Below are 20,977 nucleotides of genomic sequence, written 5' to 3' on the forward strand. Positions count from 1 at the left end.
TTCCTCAATGGCCGTCTCTGTTTCCTCCCGTCAGCTTGAGAGATATTTGCGGTGCACACAGCATGCATGTCAGGCCATTAAATGAGAAGTCAAATCTGGAATTTCTCTGTGTGTGAATACAGCGAAGGGTTTTTTTTTTTTTTTTTCAAAAAGTAAACCATTTCTCTCAGATGGTCCAAACACACCATTTGGGGTGATGGCCTCAGTTAGCAGTGCTTTTAAAATAAATGTCTTTTCCCTTAATGTACTTTTATGTCTCTCATAAACTTTGGATTAGGATAGGCCAAGTGTAAATATTTAATTTACCAAATAAGGAAGCAATTACAGTGGCAGATATCATTCAAGCTGTCAAAAAAAAAAAAGAAAAGCGTTGTTTAACTGAAAGAGGAAAATATTCTAACCTTGAGCACTTTTCTCAATTCTTGGCGTGGAGTGTTGAATTGGAGGATCATTTAGTGAAGTGGTGAAAGTGTAAATAAACTTGAACTAAACCCTGATAGTTTCTCATATTACAGCACAACCAAGGAAGTTGCTGCTTTCTTGGTTGGAAACTGTGATTTCATGGCACGTTTAGTCCCTAAAGCCCTGTCCTGTTTGTCAGGGAAATTCTCTCCAACCCCCACGCACCTCTTCATGACTTTGTCGTGCCTGCTTGACCTTTTCCAAGATACTTTATGACCTTCTTTAATTAAAATTTGGCATTGTTGCTCATGGTTACTGTCATTAATTATCTCAAGCATGAAGTCACTGATGGGAAGTTGTGAAGTTTAAATTGAGCGCATAGCAGAGCCATTCTTCTTCAGTCTGTTAGAAACCGACAGCAGACTCGTCACGTACATCTTACTTAAAGCTACTGCTCCCTGGTGATGCGGCCATTGCAAACCTCTCAGTACAGTTCCTTATTCAATGACTGAGTCAAAGTCTCTACGGAAGACCAGTGGCCTCAGCTGTGTGGTTAAAAGCTGTGTGTTAAAGTGTCACTGTGTGTGCATCTTAGGGCTCTCCGGGCTCATGAAGTGCTGCGGTGGCCTGTTTAATAAAGGTAAATTTCAGACTTAGGCATGTGTTGTTAATTCCCCACCACTCGACCGCTAGTGAAAAATCCCCACTTGGCAAAAGCCAGTGAAATGCAACACTCTTCAGCTCAAATAAATACAAAGTAAAAATGTAAGCCACTGAAGTCGAACGGGAGGAGATCCAGTGCAGTCACATGGGAGCTTGACCGACTGGCGTTGTAAAATAATCACTTCCCGCGAGTGATAATAAAGCATAATCCAGTGGGACGAGAGGCCACCCTCTGAAATGGAGGTGATTCGGAAGTGGATGTTCAAGAAAGGGCTGCAATATGGCTGAGTTCATCATAAAATACCTTGCTAGGTGACCTTTTAAATGTATAAAAATGTAAAGGATTTTGACGGCTATAGGTCCCAAGTACTGCTTAAAAGTAACAGCCTTTGCAGTGCAAGATGGTAAATTTAATCTTCAAGTCGAATTTAGAAAACTGTAAACTAAATGTATGTATTTTATTCATATTCATAAGAAATTCTAAATATAAGAAGCGCTTATATTGATCATTTGGAACACAAGACTAAGTCTATGTCTAAAAATGAACATTTTTATCAGCTCTTCTCACCGGACACCAGACACCGATGTTTAGGATAAGCATAGGATTATATAACTGCAGACTGTAAAGATGATGTGGATTAAATGGAGACAGAGGAAGCAGCATGTAGGTATACACTATTTATGGCAATGCTTATCTGATCACCCTGGCTTGCATTTCTACATATCTACGTATTTAAATTACACTGGACGTCATTGACAGATCCCCGTCTCCCGGCTTAGGCGCACAAGGACAGTACGAGTGATCTTCTTCTTTTCTCTCTGTGTCGGCAAAGATCTAATCCCTATGTAAAACACACACAAGCAGAGAAAGTAAAGCCCAGATAATGTCAAGAGGAGGGGCAATTTCACAGCAAACATGACGACTTGTGTAAACCGTGTCTGATGTGTTCCGTACAAGTTGCCGATCAGCGTAAACACTATGTATCATTCGCACTGCTGGGATTCATTTTCTGTTCTCAGTCGGTGTTTGCCAGAGCAGCAGTGTCCTGATAACATACTGTCCTGAAAATGGTGAGGAAAGATGGTTTGGAGCAGATGGACAGAGAAAATATGTGGTGGTACACTATCACAAACTCTATTTCTATCCAACTGTCAAGCTAATTTTAAGCAATGTTTTGAAGTTTGGCAAAACTAAAATGGGAACTTGTTGTATTTCCACCAGCTGCGTTGCACGTATTATTTAGGGAATATTCTATAAGTAACACTCCAACTAAAATGGACAACTACATACGTGACAATGCTGGGAGGCTGGAGAGGATGGATTTTTCCCAAAAACTATTTAAAAGTATCTAAAGCCATAAAGCAGGTCAAATCATTAAGATTTGACCTGCTTTTTTTGTTTACGGCAGTCACATTCAACAACTGCACAACTTATCTGGAAAAAGTGCTCCTGTTGCTATTAATCACATTAATTCTGGAAACATCAAGTGATTGAAAAACCTTCAGTGCAATGTTGATGAAAATCTTTGTCAACTTCTCCCTTTTTCATTAAGCTTAAATTTGGTGCATCGCTAACATGGAATACTTCAAGGGAAAATGTGCTAGATAATCTCTAGAGGAATAAGGAAGTCTTGTCACGTGGCTGCTCGGCTCGGTGTGTGTGCCAGGCGTTTGCATTGTACCCTTGAGACGGTAAAATGCTCCTCTATCCTCTGGATCCCTCGAGTGGTGCTCTGAACAGGCTATAAACAATAAAGAGACTTTATTAATAGCTGCTCCGGTGATATCAGCATTGACGGACTTAGCCCCCCCCCCTCTATCTTGTGAACTGATGGGAGGAGAGGAGAGGAAAGGTGAGGAGAGCGATAACGCTGCAGTGCCCGACTGTTTCATATTGATGCTAATAAGGAATTCCCTACAGAGATTTCCCAGCAACCCCTGTCATCAGATTCACTGGTTTACAAACAGACATGTGCGACAACCTCGATTCATCTTTTTGCTGCTGCCCTGCATCGCCCATCAATCCATCTGTGTATTTTCCTTTCTTTCTCTCTTGCCCACCCACTCTACTATAATCTTTGAACAACAGCTGCTTCTGCCATGTCAGTGACATTAGATGTTGTGTAAACAACTTAAAATGTTAAAGCTCTCGAGACTCCCACTCTTAATGTAATCCCCGATTTGAGATTTAAAAGGGAGTAAAGTCCAACACAAACACACTATTGCGACGCGGGCTAATTTCCAACAGTTTTACAAATCAGCTTTCAGATTCTCAGACGGCACAAAAATCTTTATGGTAGCAGGCCAGAGTGTCATTTGTGCAGCCCTGCTGGCTTGATTTGTGGGTAAAAGTAGATCCCTTTAAGGGACATTTGTAGCGCAGGAGGAGGCCAAGACCAAAGTTAACCCAAACGAGAACAGAGGTTTTACAATATGAAGTTATGGAACAGTAAAAATTCATAGCTTGGCAAATTTTGGAGCTGATAACAGAAACATGTTTAAGACCTAGTTTTCTATAACAATGTAGTTCAATTTACACTCTAAATGCTTCCATGAGCCCATGAAGGTGCACAGTCACCATGCTGAGCTCAAGGAAAGGAAAAGAGGGAGAGTAGTAAGCAGCAGAGAGAGGATGAATAAGAAAGGCACATACAGTATAATGATTATCTTTGGCCACTGGATTATGTACCTGTACTTGGAGAGCTGTGGGCCTTTGTGGGAGTATTGATCTCCCGTGTGTGTAACCAGAGAAACCTTTTCTGCTGTAGGGCTCAACCAAGGCCAAGCCCTCCATCCCATCAGTCATCTGAGTGCTTGGATCCAGCCACCACTAATACTGTCTGTCATAACTTCTGTGTGCAGTTTGTGTTTATACTGTAACTGTGATAACTGCCTCTTGCAGCCTTGATGCCTAAACTATTCTCTCTGCCATCAATTTGAAACCTTGGATAAACACGTTTTGTTACACATTCTGTGGCAGGGGTGTAGAGGAGGATAAACCCACCTAGCCTCAGTCTACCACGTCATCACTCCTCTGCAGTTCGACATCTAAAGGCCCTGCAAGGTCTTTGTCTGTATTTAAGGCCATTAGACATGGCAGAAAGGCGGGCAGTTGTTTAATTTACCCCACAAGCACCTACAGTCTGGAGCAGGGGACCAAAGTGAACCCAGATCTACCCCGGATCGACCAGACCCCATGAGGATTTGGTTGACTGGTGGGATTCATGCCAGGTTCTGTCTGAAACCGGTCTGGTTCTGCGGTGAATCCACAGTACTGTGGACCTCCTGGTCTTCACCGTCTGCGAACCATCTGCTCCAGAGTCTCTGCTCCTGTAAAACGATGCACAGAGCAACGGTGATTGCCTCAAATCCGCTCTGGAGGAAGCTCAACCGCCTTGTCTGTAGCTCACACCGCTCGGCACACCAAACAATTCCGGTCTCTGGCAGTCTTTGCGTACGAGCAAGCGGTTAATGCGCATGCATGTATATGAGCGTGTGACACAATTTTGGTGTTTATACTCTCTGAGCCAAGAGGTTTAAGCTCTGGCGAAAGATGCCATTCACTTCTGAGCGTTTTAGTTATGCACTCAGCATGATCACATCTGAGTCTGGCCTGTGTTTGGCTTGGAAACCTCGCATCCAAACACATTTCTGGATATGTTTTTTTCAGATGTAGCCTTCTACCATCAGGCCAGCTTTTTTTCTAAAACAGACGCAAGCTTTCAACTTGAGGCTAATTGATGGAACGTGTTCTTTTCTCAGCAGAAGAGCTCATGGTGCAGTTTGTCCAAGCCAACAACAATCGAGCTCTGCTTGAGCCACCATTCTGACGTCTACCCAAAGCACTTGAAAACAGAGATTTACACTTCTGTTCCTTCATGTATTTATCTCATTATTACAATTAATGTTCCCCGGGTGTGCTCTACGAGAAGTCATGACTTTTGGAAGGGAAAGCTGGTGCACAGATGACAAGTCTTGCTCTGATTTCTGCCACAGTGGAATGACGGGTGGTGATTAACGGCGATCTCTGGCCTCGGTAATATCACGGACAATCCGGATCAGTTCTTCCCGCTAGCGGGAGCGGAGTGAGGAGCGCTTTCCCAGGACAGAAGGAGAGCACTAATTGGCAGCCTCCCTGTCATAGTGATTATGTGTGCCTCACACCGCAGCCTGTTGTGACTGGGGGAGCCTTGGCTTAATCTTCATTTAATAAGGCCGCTCCATAGGGGCTGACACAGTAGCTGGTGAGAAGGCCTCAGAAATACCCTGGTTCCTTTGGACAGCACGGATGGCCTGGCTCTGGACACAGGGCCTGGGTTGGTGTCTGACTGGGATAACCCCCCCACTCACTAACCCCTCCCCCCACACACAAGCTTTCATTGTTCGTTAATTTAATTAAACACTGCCAAAATCGGGTTGTGAAGAGTAAATACACAGTAGAAAAATAATGATTCCCTCATGCCGTACACATGGCTGTGAAACTGTAAAACTGGAGTGACAGAAAGCACTTTTTTTATAAGCTGTGCACTGTGCTGTACTGAAGAAGACTATGGGTGAAGAGAAAAGAAACATCAACCTGTCAATGACATGGCCAGCTCTGCAGCGTCCCAATGCCAATGGTCACCAGTCACAGTCCTGTTTCTGTCCCATATCATGTACGTTTGTTATCTCCTCCTAACTAGATGAAAATCAGTTATCTTGCCTCATGTCTGGACAGGCAATCAAGACTTGCTTTATGCTGATGTTCTCAAACTAAACTTTCGGGTTTATTTTTCTGCCTCTCAGACAGTTTAGTGGTGTTAAATCTTCCATCGTAGGAGAAAGTCATTACCAGTAGTCTCTGAGACTTCTCTGCCCTCGGTACATTCCTTATAAGGGGGGGGGATGCTGGAAGCTGTGGGGAGAAGGAGGAGGGGTGGGTCTCTGATTAACTTCCCACTAAGTGCCCCTGCTCTCTGACCAAAATAAATATGGCTGCTGTCATTTTGTCAGCAACTGTCTTCAGAGAGCAATATTTGAAACACCCCATGATCCTGCTGGCTTTTATATGGAGAATCCATCGTCATACCACAGGCATGAGCCATAAACATGTGGAGGCCTTACAAAGACCAGGGGGTGGAGGGATGGAAGGAGGGAGGTGGAAGAGGAGGGGTCAGCAGCGCTCACTGGAGCTCCATACTCCACATTATTGTCATCTGGTCTTTTCCAAGCAGGAAGAAAGAGGAGGGGTGTGAGTAAAGGGTTTTTTTTCACACTCTTTGGCCTAGTTGAGTTGTGGTTTTGCCGAGCTGCCTTTTGTAGACTCATGTACACACATTAGATACAGCAGTCCTCTTATTTGTTGGACTCGGTTTATTGTGAAGTGTGCATTGGCAGTAGTGCTGTTCCAAAAATCCAAGCAAGCGGACTGAGAGATATCTTTGTGGAATTCAATTTGATGTTGAAATGATGTCTGCTTGACAGCCATGACTACAACCTGCGTACATCTATGAAAACATGACCTAAATGGACTATTTGTAAGCTTGAAAATCCCTTGAACATATTGTTTGTCAAAGAGGAGCAACACCGCTTTGCTTGCGAGGCTTCCGTTGTCGTCTTCTGGCAGAGGAAATGAGGCATATGGGGCCGACATCAACAGCCCCATCAAAGACAGACGTACACAAACAAACAAAGTGGCAGCAAACTGGAGGGGGGAAAGAAGGAGGAGGAAGAGAAGGGGGGAGATACTGTACAGAAGTGGAATGTTTTCATGTTCTCATGCCCCACAAACGGGAGCTATTTCCCCCCACTGAGCATTATATGGGCTGATATTGCCCATGACACGGTTGGGGCCGTAAAGTGCACCTTCAGTGAATGTTCCCTTGATGGGCAGTTTGTGCTATTACACCCTGTGATTTTTTACAGCAGCCGAGACACGGTCTGTGTCTTTACAGGGATGGATGGCAACAGCTTGTGAGGAGATTTTTGAAGTAGGGTTAACTCATATGTGGGACTCTTTTCAGTCTTGTAAAAGATCTGATGACTACTAGCCAGACTCCACTAAAGCCATAATAGAGGTTTGCTTCTGACCACCATTAATACATTTTTCCTTATTTTATGTCGAAAGGCTGACCAGAGAAATCAATACAGTGAGGTGTTAAAGGATTTTACAGAACAGCACCAACGGCGGCATCTGTAAAACATGTAATGAAACCTGCTCAACCTGCTTTAAAAGAAATCGTGAGTTTGGATTTGGAGTGTGCTATGATGGTCCACATGTAGTTTTAGAGGCTCTTCCATTCTAACAGGCAGAAAATACTCGGAAAACGTTTCTTTTTGACGTTTTTGGAGTGGTGGAATTTCTCAGATACAAGCACAAACTATCATCTGTTTCTGCTTCAGTCAAAAAAAAAGAGCTTATATCGGTCTGACCCCATGTAGAAGTGGGCCTCTGTGGCGGGGTTTCTCACCTCATATTTAGATAACCCAAGCTGGTCAGAGAGGGATCTGTTTGATCAAGCTGCATCCCTGCACCTCCTCTCTCTGTCTGCCAGACCTCCAGTCCGGCACTGTTGCCAGCTCTCCTGTGGCCCGCAAGCGCTTTCATCTTCACATCTACACCACACCAGGCAGATGAGAATGCATACACACACATGCACACACACACACACATGCGCACACACACACAGACACACACACAGACACACACTTACAGACAGACACATTCAAGCAGCCACAGTGTGAGACACACGTAATAGACACCGACAAACAATAAAACAGACCTCACAGGCAGAACAAGTCACCACATTATCTGCTCTTTTCCTCGTCCCTGTTTCCATTCTCTTTTCCTGTCTCGCACTCGAATGACAGTCTCTCACTCATGTATCACATATCACAGTGCAGGGCTGTCTGAGGAACAATGTGCATGCCACAGAGGAGGATGTGTTCGCGTGGCGCACATTGTTCGAGGAGGTGCTGCATGCACTACAGTCTTCCCTCTCCAGTGGTCTGGCTGGAGGAGAAAAGAAGGAAGGCGAGGAGCCGAACAGGGAGCCTGAAAACATCTGGTGCACAGTTGCACTGGCTCAGCCACCAGAAATTCAACTCCTCTCCTCTCCTCTCCTCTCCTCTCCTCTCCTCTCCTCTCCTCTCCTCTCCTCTCCTCTCCTCTCCTCTCCTCTCCTCTCCTCTCCATCTCTATCTCTGGCGGGCATCTTTATAGAGACATCACAGCTTTTAATTACAGCTGGTAATTCAGAGAGAGGCTGTGGCTCCGACCCGTTCATGTCCATGAGTGTGGACCAACATGCAGACACAACAAAGCAGCAAGTATAGGCCTGCTGGCCTTTGGTTGTGTGTATGTCTGGGTATTTTTCTGTGTGTGTGTGTGTGTGTGTGAACTAACAGTAACAATTATAGGGGGGATGCAGACTAAAAGGACCGCCATCATAGTAATAGTATAGGTAAGTAGAGGCCAGGGCCAACTCACCAGTGTTGTAGAGTACTACACTCACATCAACACAAAAAAACACTAAGGTGATGTCACAGGTTAACGATTTCAGTGTAATGGAGAAAATATATGCACAAGTTAGCGACCTTAACATGTTTTCTTAATGCATTAAACAAAACCAACACCAGCTAAGACTCTCCGGTTATAAACTGCAGAAAATCTGTGAATAGTCTCGAGATAGTTCGAGAGCCAGTAGCTGAGCTTCTGGTTGTAAACACAACATATCATCAATTTATAAAGTTGATATGGCACCAACGCCTGAAGAAAATATCTTCTCTTTAGCTGCTAAATGCTCCACTTGTCACTGACTTTGTTTTTAAGTCTCATATTGCAAAGTTTAAAGATGCTGAAGTGCTAAATGACCCACTGACCCATTGGCAATACAGAAGCATTCGTTATGGTGGCTTGAAAGTAGAAAACACGATGACACACACATCCTTTAAAACAACAATATCATGCTCCTCACATTAAACCCCTTTGATTTTTGCATCCTCCTGATTTTCACCGTTCTCATTCACTGTGCTTTACGTGTTTGCAAAATTTTATTTATATTTAAAGCTAAAAAAAAGAATTCCCTTTGTTATCATTTCTGTAGAGAGGGAGAAGAGATGGAGAAAAGCATGAGAAATCCCAGAGATCTTGTAAGTCTACGTCAAGGGGAATTTGTTCTTTAAAATATGCTGCTGTTGTTTAATTGGTGGTTACAGCAAATATATAGACCAAAGTCCTAAACATATTAAAATTTAATTACTTTTTATATGATGCATATTGCTAAGATAAAGATATGTTCCCTAGACTAAAGTAAAGTAAAGTTTCTCCACAACATTGTATTGTTACATACTATAAATTAAACTACAATGTGTCTGAATCTTAACATTTTCAGGGGTAGGTGACTTTGATTTGATTTTACGATTTCTGAGTGTTCTTTCATGCCAGAAATACCCAGTATATTGCCCTTTCAGAGAATATAACATGATGGCCCTCTGAGGAAAAACAGGAGAAATGATTGAGTGGTTGGCGTCATGAAACCCAACCCATTCCAGGTACCAAATCAAATCCTTTCAAACATAAATGCTCCTTCACACTGGGTGGCAAGGTCCAGGACCGTGATCCCGACAGGCCTTGAGACTTTTCTTTCAGATTAGTGGGAGCTTAAGTCTCCCTTTGATTTGATTCCTTTCTCCTTCCCCTGCTGCATCCCTGACAGATGCTGCTGCCTTCTGGAGTACACAAACCTCTCCTCTGCGAGGTGAGACCCTGAAATGACCGTTGAAATTGCACTGTAATCATACACAGCTAAAAACAACAAGAAAATGTCTGCCATATGCCTCAAAGCCCTCTGTTTGCCTTTTAGTGAGTTGAAGAGGGATTATTGACAAGAGGGGGAGAGCGGTGCCTGGATAGAGGAGCTGAGCGGTGGTGACTCTTATTGCCCATGTCTGTGATCAGATCTGTCAGAGCCACTCAGCTGTCTGTCTGCCTGGTGTTTGACAAGTGTTTGATGCAGCACAGGCCTTAGAGAGGATCAAGCCCTTCCTGAATTGGCTTTACCTCTCTCCCCGTGCAACAGGAGCTCTGCGAACACATCAAACACAACCCCCCCTCCTTTCTTCCGCTGTGAACTAATGAACTATTTTTATCAAAAAATATGTGCAGTCTGTTGGATCATCAGAGGAGAGTGAACAACAGTGCCCTTCGAGAGTTAGTTGAACAATCAAAGAAAACAAAAAGCGCCAGCCAGACTTGATTCCCTCATCATTGGCCATTGCATGGGGATTGCGGGATGATCCTGATGGCCCCTGTCTCTGTTTTAGTGTCTAAGCCAGTCTGACTTAGCTTGGCTCCCCGCTCGTTAGGGTCTGGTCCTGTTCTGGGACAGTTGTGCTCCATGTCCAAACATGTGAGGGATTTCCTCCTGGGGTTTCCCAGTAGAGAGAGAGGGGGATAAAAGGACTTGTGAAGAAATGAGATATAGAGAGGGAATCATGCTGGACAATTTCCTCCTATATCCTGCTCCCATTCCCTTACAGACCCACAGAGCCCAGGAGGACACAGACAAGGTGGAATTAGAGAATCAAAGACTGTGTGCACGCATATGAACTCGCATACAAAAAAAAACACTCATGCAAGAATGCACATTGTTGTACGCGTGCACCGTGGAGATGGCGACTCTGTGGATCACACATGGTCACCTTGTTCTCTTATAATATGGGCATAACACCCTGTTCTTATACTGTTTCTAAGCTTTCTGTTCGTAGATTGTTTATGAAAACGGAGACAGATTTACCATCAAAATTCTTTTCATTTTTTAAATAACAGGTTCTTGATTTCAGTTTCATTGTTTAAAGACAGACAAACATGGGCTTCTTATTTCTAGGCAGCAGCAGTTCACTTTTTCTTTTTTACATCACCTTGAATCCTACTGATGTGGTTAGTAATGTAGATAGAAAGCTAGTTAGCCGATCACACAATTGATTGTAGCTTACATTCGAGCAGACAAACACTTAGTTTAATTTTTGTGAGTGTGTTTCTGGGTTTGGAAAGACTTAGAAGATACTGCTCTCCAAACACTTTCAATGCTGTCACTACTGCGCCGTGCTCATATGGAGAAATCCAAAGCTTGATAGGATTGCTGTGCTGAGTTACAGTTTTATCACTGTTTACTGAGAAAAACTTCAGTAAACTGACAGTTATACACACTTTTATGTTTCTGTGCATGAACTATGTGAGTGAGTGTGTGCCAGTAGTGTACAGTGTTGACAATTTGTTGAAAACCTCCTCCATCCCTCCCTCCCTCTCTACCTTATAGCCCCATAGGGCTGCAGAAAGCTCCCTACTCTTTGCTCAACTTATTGCGTGCTTCCTCATGGTGGTGTTAACAACCATTTTATTCCTTTCCATAAAGTCGGGTGGGGTGCTGTAATACAGAAGGATTGTTCGTGACGACCTAGAGGCTCATGGAAGAGGGCTGAGCCAGGTAAATCCCCAAACCAGGGCCCTCCATTGGGGGTTGACCTCCACCTTTACCCGAGGCCCAGATGTACATTATACTGAACAGATCCTAGAAATGCAGATTCACCTCCTGAGATAAATAATATCTGTTCCAAATATTTGTTAATAGCTGTGCAAAGAGGTCACCGTCATTGCAAGATGTGCTTTTCCTGCCTCCTCCATTGTCAGTATGATGGTGCTTTTAAAAGTGCACAGTTAATCCTGGTGGGGTGCTGGTTTACACAGAGAGAAGAAGATTGGTGAGGTCCTCTGGAGCGAGTGTGTTTCATTCTATTTGTCGAAGGATGCCAAAGCTGATTTGCAAGGTGGAGTGTGTAAAAGTACACTAAACTGAACTGCCAAGTACTTTTATTAGGTTTTGCTTCTTAATGGAACAACAACGATAATGAACTACTACATATTGAGCCGCAGCAGCAAGTGATAATGCATCAGTGTTAAGACATGTAGATGACAGTTATATCAGCCTAGCTTGAAAGCAGCTTCTTTTCAAAGATTGAATAGAACAAATAAATCCAAGCTGGATTCTGTGTCTGTTGAAAATTCCATCAGCTCAATGCAATACACTTATCGGCAACTAAGATGAATGGCTATCATAACCGAGGCACTTCCTGCTTTGTATCACAGCATGTGGGAATTATAAAATGGATCAAAGGCTTTATAGAGATCTCCTCTTAATATGGAAGACATGGAAATCAAAGTGAGTGCTACGGCCCTTTTCTATCTTTGAGTAAAGACTAACAAACAGAGTTCACATCTGTAGTAACTTCCCAGCTAGAATGATGAATTGGCTACTGTATATCCCAGCAGGTTTCCTGATCTTTGGATCCGCGGTCACATTTAAAACCACTCCCCCATATGCTGCAGCTATCTTCAGCTCACTCTGCCACACCCCCGTGCACACAACAAATACAAAAACAAACAGACCCACACCAGCGGCAAGCCCTGAGGAATATCGGAGCAGGGCCTCCCTTTGATAAGCGCTGAGCTTTATATTTTTCTCATCAGAAATGAAACACAACATTAAGCCATTCATTAAAGTCAACTAAAGCTAATTATCCCTCATTTACCCAAGGGCCTGTGGGGCAGGAGAGCCCCATATAGTTAGGCCCAGATGTGTCGATGAGTCAGTCGGGAGATAGCAGACCGCAGAGGGGGCTGCTCACTTCTCTCTGAGTCCTGCGGTTTCAAGACGCATCAGACTCAGCGGGCCGGTTGTGATGCCTGCTCTCTGCTGACGTAGCCTCATGACACCATTGGCTGCGTAAAGCCACTGCAATATGGCCATTTAGTGGAAAAAAGTCGATAATGATCAGTTACAAAAATGAAGAGAGTATCATACCTCACTATTTGGCACATTTTCTATGTTTTGCAGTAGCTGAGTCACATATAAACAGCGGGCTTCCATTAAAATTACCTCTTAGTGCTGCAGGGGGCAATGGTGTGTTACAAGTTTTTACATTTTGATAGCTTTAAGTGCAAGTGGGAAAACGTTAACAGTTGGCAGGATGTCAAAGCCTAGAAACCATATAACGTCATGTGATTCAACTCCTCGGACCTAATTTCTTCTTCTCTGTGTCTGATACCCCCAACCAGACATTTAGAAATAATGGCTGAACCGCTTTACCACTGGGATGAGGAAATGTCGCCGTTATTGCTGAGTGTGATTGTCACAGAATGAGGCATCTGCTCATTGCAGTTTAGGATAGATGTTTATATTTTGATGTGAAGGATACATAAAACACTGTGTGATGAGCTATTACCAGACATTAATTTGGACAGAAAGCGTGCAAAAGGGATGGGATGCTATTCCTGTTACTCTTCCTATACTCTTTTTTTCAGTTTAGGCTAAAAAAGCCAGGTGTATTTTTCCTTATAAATCTTGCTTAGTGCAGCTTTAAACTAATAAACATGACATGGATTGGTAAGAAACCATCTGGTCCAGTGTGGGGCCCTTTTTTAACTTCTCTCAGCCCAGAGAGTTCGTGCTGAAGTAGTGATGTATTACAGTGGTGGTGGTGACAGTACAAACAGTGTCCAGCAAAAGTCAATGCACTTTACAGCTACAAACTGTTATAAAATTGAAATGCTTAATGAAAACTAATGAATCATTTAACATTAATCATAAAAGTTACATTTTGAATTAATGATTTTAGCAAGTTGTCTTATTTATGTGTTGTGACTTCGCTGCGTGGTTGCCACTAATGGCTTTTGCCATTGCAATTTGTTTGTGTCTGGTTTCACTTCACTTGGAAACAAACTGCTCTAAATGTGTAATACAACAAAGGCAGCTAATATAGGAAATGTATCCAGTGCGACCACAAGGTTTGCACTCGGGCTACCTTGAATTAAGCATGAACATATAGTTCATCCTGTTCTGCAGACATTGCGTAAATACAGCATTTGTCCACATTCACTTTTTCTACACCCTTCTTTATTCAGAGTTTGGGTGTGTGTAAAGCCAGTGTAGTCACCAGTGCTAAGCTAGCTGTTGATAGTCAATAAACTCCTCAGTTCTGCAGGCAGGGTCATGCATATTTTTTTAGGGCTTTTGAGTTATTTAAAGGCACTTCTGAGAGCTGGACTGAGTAATGAAAGCAATGTGACTGTAGCGGTTTATTTATTAGTCAAGTAATGTAATGTACTTTTTCATTGACTAATGATTAAGTGGTTATTTTTTTCAATTAACTTGCTTAACACAGTTTGCCACACGTATGTATACCAGCAGAGCAATGCGCAATGCGCATGTTGACACACCAGCATCAAAGAGCATTTCAGAAACTTAAGATATCATGTCCCAAGTTTCCAACGTGGAAATCTGACCTAAGGGATTATTCCATTTAATATTTCCATGCACAGTAGGAATAAGTAATTCCCAACTTTCCAACATTTCTAAAACACAGCATAAGTGTTTAAGTGAAGGTGTAGTCGGGGAAATAGCTTTGGAAAGCCAGTTCTTACTTTTTGGGGTTTTTGGAAGTTGGCCTAATTTAACATCTGTCTTCGAAGGTTTGTACTTGATAACCACCTTTGAGCGCTGGAGCCAGAGGTGGTAACCCAAACAGCACAAGGGAATGGTGCCCGTATTGTGAAATGCAGCAGAGCGTGATTTTGAACTCTGGATAGACTGATGGAGAAGAACTTCAATGTGCAGGGGTCATCATCTGCTCTGTAGCCTTCCTGGGCAGGTTGTGGCTGCTTCTCGCTGGTGTGATCGACCTTCTCTAGAGGGGAAAAAACACGCTGTCTGCACTGACCATCAGGCATATTAATCACTGTGTCAGTCATGCATGTTTTGCCGGGACTTCTCCTCTTAGAGACGTTAATCTCCGAGTTGGGTTTTCGCTTTAACTTATTGTCAGTGAGACGAAGCATCAAAGAGCCGAGCGGTGAGCTAACCTGCTTTTTTAATCTCTGTGCAGATCCTCCACCGGGTCATAGATGAGAAAATAATGACCGACCTAATCCCAACATTAGCTTTTTAAATCGGAATGCGTATGTTTTAAATCATTCTCGCCTCGCAGCATGGTGATAGTAAGCAGAGCATGGGGGAAAGGGAACGAAAGAAAGAAAGAGTGAATGAAAGAGTGTGATCCAGAGTAACCTTGTTAGGGCTAAGTGACGCTGTGCAGAGACCCTCTTGTCAGTTGGTTGGCAAGATGAGCTTCTTGTAAATGATTGTCCTCTCTGTCAAAAGGCTGATTTCTTTTTTCCTACATCTGACGTCTGTGCCTCAGCCTGAGTATGTCCCAGTAGAGTTCCTCCCGAATATTGTAGTTTTTTCACTCCATCCTTGGTCTGTATCTGTTACAAATTTCTGCCGTTTTACACTGAAACTTTATTTTCATCTGTATCATGTTCTCCTCTGCCTCAAATGTCAAATCACCCTTTTACAGTATTTCCCTGCAGGCACACAACAGTGCAAAGCACCATTAAAAGTTTTGGCCTACCTCTGGCCTACGCCTTAATGAACTATGGGTCACTTGAGGTCATACCACTGCGTCCCACCTATAAATCAACTGAAAGCTAAGTTCAGCAGCAGTATAGGGCAGTGTCAGCGTCCGTAACCTTTTCCCAGACAGAGGAGTTGTCGGTGTGTGAATAAAGAGAGCACTGGCTGGCCACAGATCCTTTCCCCTTCACAGCATTATAAATGTATGTGTGAGGAGGCCCTTAATGGCTGCTAATCCAATTTCTGCCACTGAAATCAAATCTCACTGGCGCCAGTAGTTCTCTCCTTCCCTCACAAATAATGGCCTCCGCTTTGGCCTGTTTATGAAAAAGACGAGCCGCCAAAAATTCCGGCTTTACCTTCCTTAAGTCCACCCGAATCTTCTTCAAAATTGTTTGGATTTCTTTCTTTTCTGTGCCCCCCACTCGCCCCTACCCCTGTGTCCTACGAAAGTTATTAATTGACCGTCTGCGTCGAGTGGAGGGATGGGGTAACAGGAGAGCGGGGGAGAGTTTTCAGCAGTATAGGATCCCATTTACCGTATGTCTTAATGCCTTCTCGAGGTCAGCCATCGATTTTTCTCAAACCGCAAGCAATGGAGATAAGATTAGGCCTTCGATTCCTGCACTGCTGCCGGAGCCGTGAGTGGATGAAATCACTTGGCATGTTCCGACAGTCGGTGCATTGCTCTTTTTTAGCAGGTCATGGCCTCTGTGATTATAGGGTAACATATACTGTAGATACCTCCAGAGTAGCCTCTGGGCCAGCATGGAAAAAAAAGTCTCCTTTATTTAGCAGAGAAACCTTCTCTGTATGCTCGGCGACAAAAAGGTAAATATCAGCCTCATTTCAAAGGAATACAGCAATGTTGCATAATGCAGACGAGATTCTCTCGTGTAAACTTATGCATATCCTTGAGTTTGGTCCCCTTTTCCAAAACAAAGATATTAGCTTTGACACAGATGAAGGGAGCTTTGGCTTTGGCTTTCTTCCCCCTGGATATGGATTTGACTGATTATCTTTCAGTGCATCAGTTGGACAAGTAGTCATATTGCCATTCCGCAAGGAGATATTATTCTGGAGTGCGAGCCTAATAATATGATACATCTAATAGCGCTTAACTCTTAGTTGGATCTTCACCATCTCGATTATTGCTGAGAGCCTCAAATAGCATCACAGGGACACAGAGAGGGGAAAAGGGAGAGCGAGGATGATGGGAAGAAAAAGCAAAAGTGGTGGATCCCGGCTGGCTTTGAGAGGTTATTGAGGACCGTCCACCACAATGCATGCAAAGGAGTTTAATATTTCTTCGCTCACTGGTTTGGCAGCTGAAAAGATTGGAAATGACACTAAGTATTTCTCAAGCTCACATAGGTGATATAGAAGCTCACAATCACTGACGCGCCACCATAAAGGGCACATATATCATTCACAAATGTGCGCGTACACATGCACGGATCCATAAAAGACTTCCACAAAGGTCATTTTTGACAGCGGTAAACAACCATCTCACCACAGGCTCTGCTTCTGATTCAGACAGACAAAACATTTTGATTTGCTCTTGAGATTTTTGTTTGTTTGTTTGATTAACTTTTCATTTCAAACTCAAACATAAATGTCAAGCTGGCAGAGGAAGATTGCATCTATGAAGGAAAACTAAACATTGGTGAAATTATGGTTAGCTGGAGTGATAGTAAATGCAACCAGAACGGAAAGAAAAGTATAAAAAAAGATTATAATTTTCTGATAAAAGCCATGGTCTTTTGATTTGATCCTTACCGTGCCAGTTACAATGCAAAACAAAGACAGAAAATGATTTGAAACCTGCTGTTCCTTCCAAGACAAAATTATCTTTACATGCTGTAAGATTTATGAATTTGTTCTTGGTTTTGAAAGCAATTGAGATGACTTAATCATTTCTTTCCAAGCAAATTAAACTGTTTCCTCTGTGAACCCTGGTAATCAGCTTAAGTGATTACATCGGTCGTAAATATGAGATGATGAAAGCTCAGCATTCAGAGTGCATAGTGCCCTGAGGAAAGACTTCTTGGTAGATATGATAGAGCGTCTCTCTAGGACTGTATCAGATGCTGGGGGAAGGGGCTTATGTGGGGTTTGGTTGCCCTCTAGCTGTCGGCATTGACATTGGGTTATGAAATATGGTATGAAATTGTTGTGTAGGTGAGTTTATGAATCATCAGTTAGCTTGGTGAGTTTGAGCGGAAGAAACCCATTTATCTTGCTGGCATTAAGAGGTCTGATTAGAAGTATATCAGTTTCAGTAATCAGCAAAAAGTCAGAAGTGGTCATTGGCCAAACAAAATAAATCTTCCAGGATGAAAGTGTGTGATGAGTAAAGTTCTCTGTACAGCAGAGCTACAGCATGGAGTGGCTCCATCAGTACACCTGATATTATATAACAGAATGATACATACAGGGTAATACTTTAAGCACAAAACATCAACTGAGTGAATTTAATTCTTGCTGTAAGGACCATAACTTTTTTCTTTTTATTAGGAAGAATGTTTTGTATATTCCATGTGTATCATGATAATTTGACTTGTACATAGGCACAACAAAAAAAACCGCCTTGGACACAAAAAGGTAACTACTAGATTTATTTACAGCGTAATACATTTGAAAAATGTGAACTAACCATAACTACACCAAATCACACAAATTCCACTTAAGTCAAAAGTTGAGATGTTGAGAACCTTAAGCTGGTTAGTTGTAGGTCTTGTTATACTTGTTCTAGTTAAAGGGATGATGGTATAGTACGGAAGGAGTGAAGTTACATCATTGATCCAAGTTTAATCATAAAGGTAAAAAAGTCCAATATAAGATGATTAATCGGTGTGTGTAAAATCTGTAATTTATACCTCAGTACTCAGTAGCCCACTCTGCATGTGCAGCTGCTGAATTTGTTTCTTTCCTGCAGTTTTGTGAGTATTTAAGTACATGTCATAAGCGCAGAAAGAGTGAGAGAGTGAAAAACTCTTTGGATTACAGATCTCCTGCTTGGTCCTGAACTAGTCAGGAAAAGTACTTTTTAACTTAACGCTCACATATGTATTTGTGTTTCAAGCAATTGCTGTAAATGCAGGCTTTTTCACTTTAAATGCAGCCTTGCGTCCAAGGAATGGCCCACGGAGGCTTTGCCCGTTACGGAGGGAGTTTAATGCTGCACCATGTGCTTTATTGCCATCAAATGTAATTCATCTTGAGTTGATTGCACTGAAAGCCGTGTTTATCAGGCACCTAGCAACACTGTTTTGAATGAAAATTACCTCTTTAAAGAGCAATTAGGAAAGTGAACCCATTGGCCAAATGCCTTTCAGCTCCAGATTTACTTTAACAAATATTATCATACCATAAGTCATGCAAAAAATCTAAAGTGGCATCAGTTAAGCAAGTGTACAAAGTCTTCTGGTAATAGTTTTCAATTGAGGGGCATGAAATTTTGATGGAAGAGATGTGAAAGTTGTTTTCAAAGGCCGATTCTAACTAGGAGCCGTGTGCGAAAAACGTTATTGCCATGGCACAGATTGGCAATTTGACTGAAAATAACAAGATTAGATTAATTGCAGGAAATAGCTCTGTGATGGTTTGATGTTTGCATGCATCTGTATTATTCATTGGGAGACCCTATTAGCAGAGCAATATCTTACTTTCTCATGCGTGTCAGCTTAAAAGAGTGAATATTTTCAAATCTACCTCACAGCGTGGCCCTGAGAATGGGAAATAGGTCTTTTGCAGGGGTGCTTAAAAGGCCATTGCAATGCCAGCACATGTGAGAAGGCAGTTAGAGATAATGCCACATTTTACACAACGTTACCTATTTTTCGTGAGAGAAAAAGCATGAACAAGTGCAATAAGAAGACGTAGAATCAGGCAATGAAACGACAAGATTTGTTTTCCTGTAGCGTTTTCCTGTGCTTCCCCCCTCAGCGAACCATAGCGTGGTTTGTTTCTTTGTGCTCTAGATCAGGATCCAGATAGCGTCTCATCATCCAAGCCTTACTCCACTTTTCCCCCCATTAGATTTTCTTTTCCCTTAAATTCCCTCACACTCACTCCCCCGCGCACACATACATCTCGCACACACACCTCGTTATCTTATTTGTGGCCTTGGCAGCCAGATTGTTGCCTTGCGGTTCGGTAGCCAGAGTTTTCTCTGTCACAGAGAGTCGTGGGTGCAGAACCTCCACCACACAAGCTTCCATGAGAGCAGGAAGTCAGCTCCCAGCATGCCTTGCCCATCCCAGTGAAACCTGGGATGGATTAACCTTGGGCTGGGGGACCTTTCCAACTTGGAAAGAGAGTTATGCAACTTCCCATACTTATCTTTCCTTCTCTATTGCAGTGACAGTGAAAAGTGTTGGGCTGAGCAGACGTTTGTTTAAAACTGAGGTTCTGTCCTGAGGGTGGAGCAAACAAAGACTTGATATGTGATGTTCCCTCATATATAAAAAAACCACTATAAATAATAAATAATAAATATGGTTCTCCTCTTCATGTTATGCAGACTTTTTGATTGGTAAAAGTTGTACAACTGGTAAGACATCATTTTAAGGGCTTTTTTGGAATCATTATGAGCCATCAATACTACAAATTGATTCACAATTAATCAAGTTAGTTGGAGAATATAACAAGTATAGATAGTCCTGATTACAGTGATAAACCATTTCTTCTTCTTCTCTCTTTATTCCCAGGTGGCTCAGGGAAGCACCGATCCAAAGAACCAAAGAAGAAGAACAAGCAGAGGCTGCGGTTTCGGGCCCAGAACCAGCACAGTGACCATTTGGCCTCTGCGCGCTCCACCCAGTGAGGACTGAAACTACGGACTTCCCACTGAACAAAGAACCAACGCGAAGCTGCTAGCCGCTGCTGCTGCACCCATACTCTGACCGACGACTATCACCAACCCCACCACCTCCCCACTTACCTCCCAGCCCAGCCCCCACCTCCCCTCTGCCCACCAGGACACAACCACGACTCACAACTCTGTCGCTACAAAAATATATGTCTAACGTACGATATCAGTATCAACACACTAAACACATGCTTCATGCCTCTGCCTCCTGCTGCTTCCCCCCCCCTGCCGCAGTGACCAGCCAGGTGACTCTCTTCTCTCAGCCCCACCCCTTGCCTTGCCGTGTGGACCTTTACAATTGACATTACTGAACTCATTTCCCGTCATTAACAATGTCATTAACCGCGCAGGGTGATGGAAGACGGAGGGGCAACCAAAGACTGTGGAGGCGGGAGAGCCGGATGGAGAGAGGTGGATAGGAGAGGTGGTGAGGGAGTTGGCAAGCTAAACTGCTCACAGAAGTTGGGGTGGGGGTTGGGGTGGGGTTGAACCAGGGAGGATGAAAATAAGATGGAGGATGATGAGACAAAAGAGATTTGGCTGAAGCAAACGGTGCTGATGGACAAGAAAATGGCATCTTGAACCGAAA

General features: G+C 43.1%; 1 protein-coding gene across 1 annotated transcript in view; it reads left to right on the plus strand.

Moving 5' to 3' along the window:
* rspo2 (R-spondin 2) overlaps nucleotides 1–20,434 on the plus strand; it is a 55,374-nt gene extending 34,940 nt beyond the window's left edge. Inside the window, exon 6 of the mRNA XM_070835792.1 lies at nucleotides 20,228–20,434. Coding sequence (XP_070691893.1) covers nucleotides 20,228–20,343 — 116 coding nt within the window. The 3' untranslated portion in view covers nucleotides 20,344–20,434. The remainder of the gene's footprint in view (nucleotides 1–20,227) is intronic.
* The last annotated feature ends 543 nt before the right edge of the window (nucleotides 20,435–20,977 follow it).

Source organism: Pempheris klunzingeri, chromosome 8 (genome assembly GCF_042242105.1).
Source record: "Pempheris klunzingeri isolate RE-2024b chromosome 8, fPemKlu1.hap1, whole genome shotgun sequence".
In the NCBI taxonomy this organism is placed as follows: domain Eukaryota; kingdom Metazoa; phylum Chordata; class Actinopteri; order Acropomatiformes; family Pempheridae; genus Pempheris; species Pempheris klunzingeri.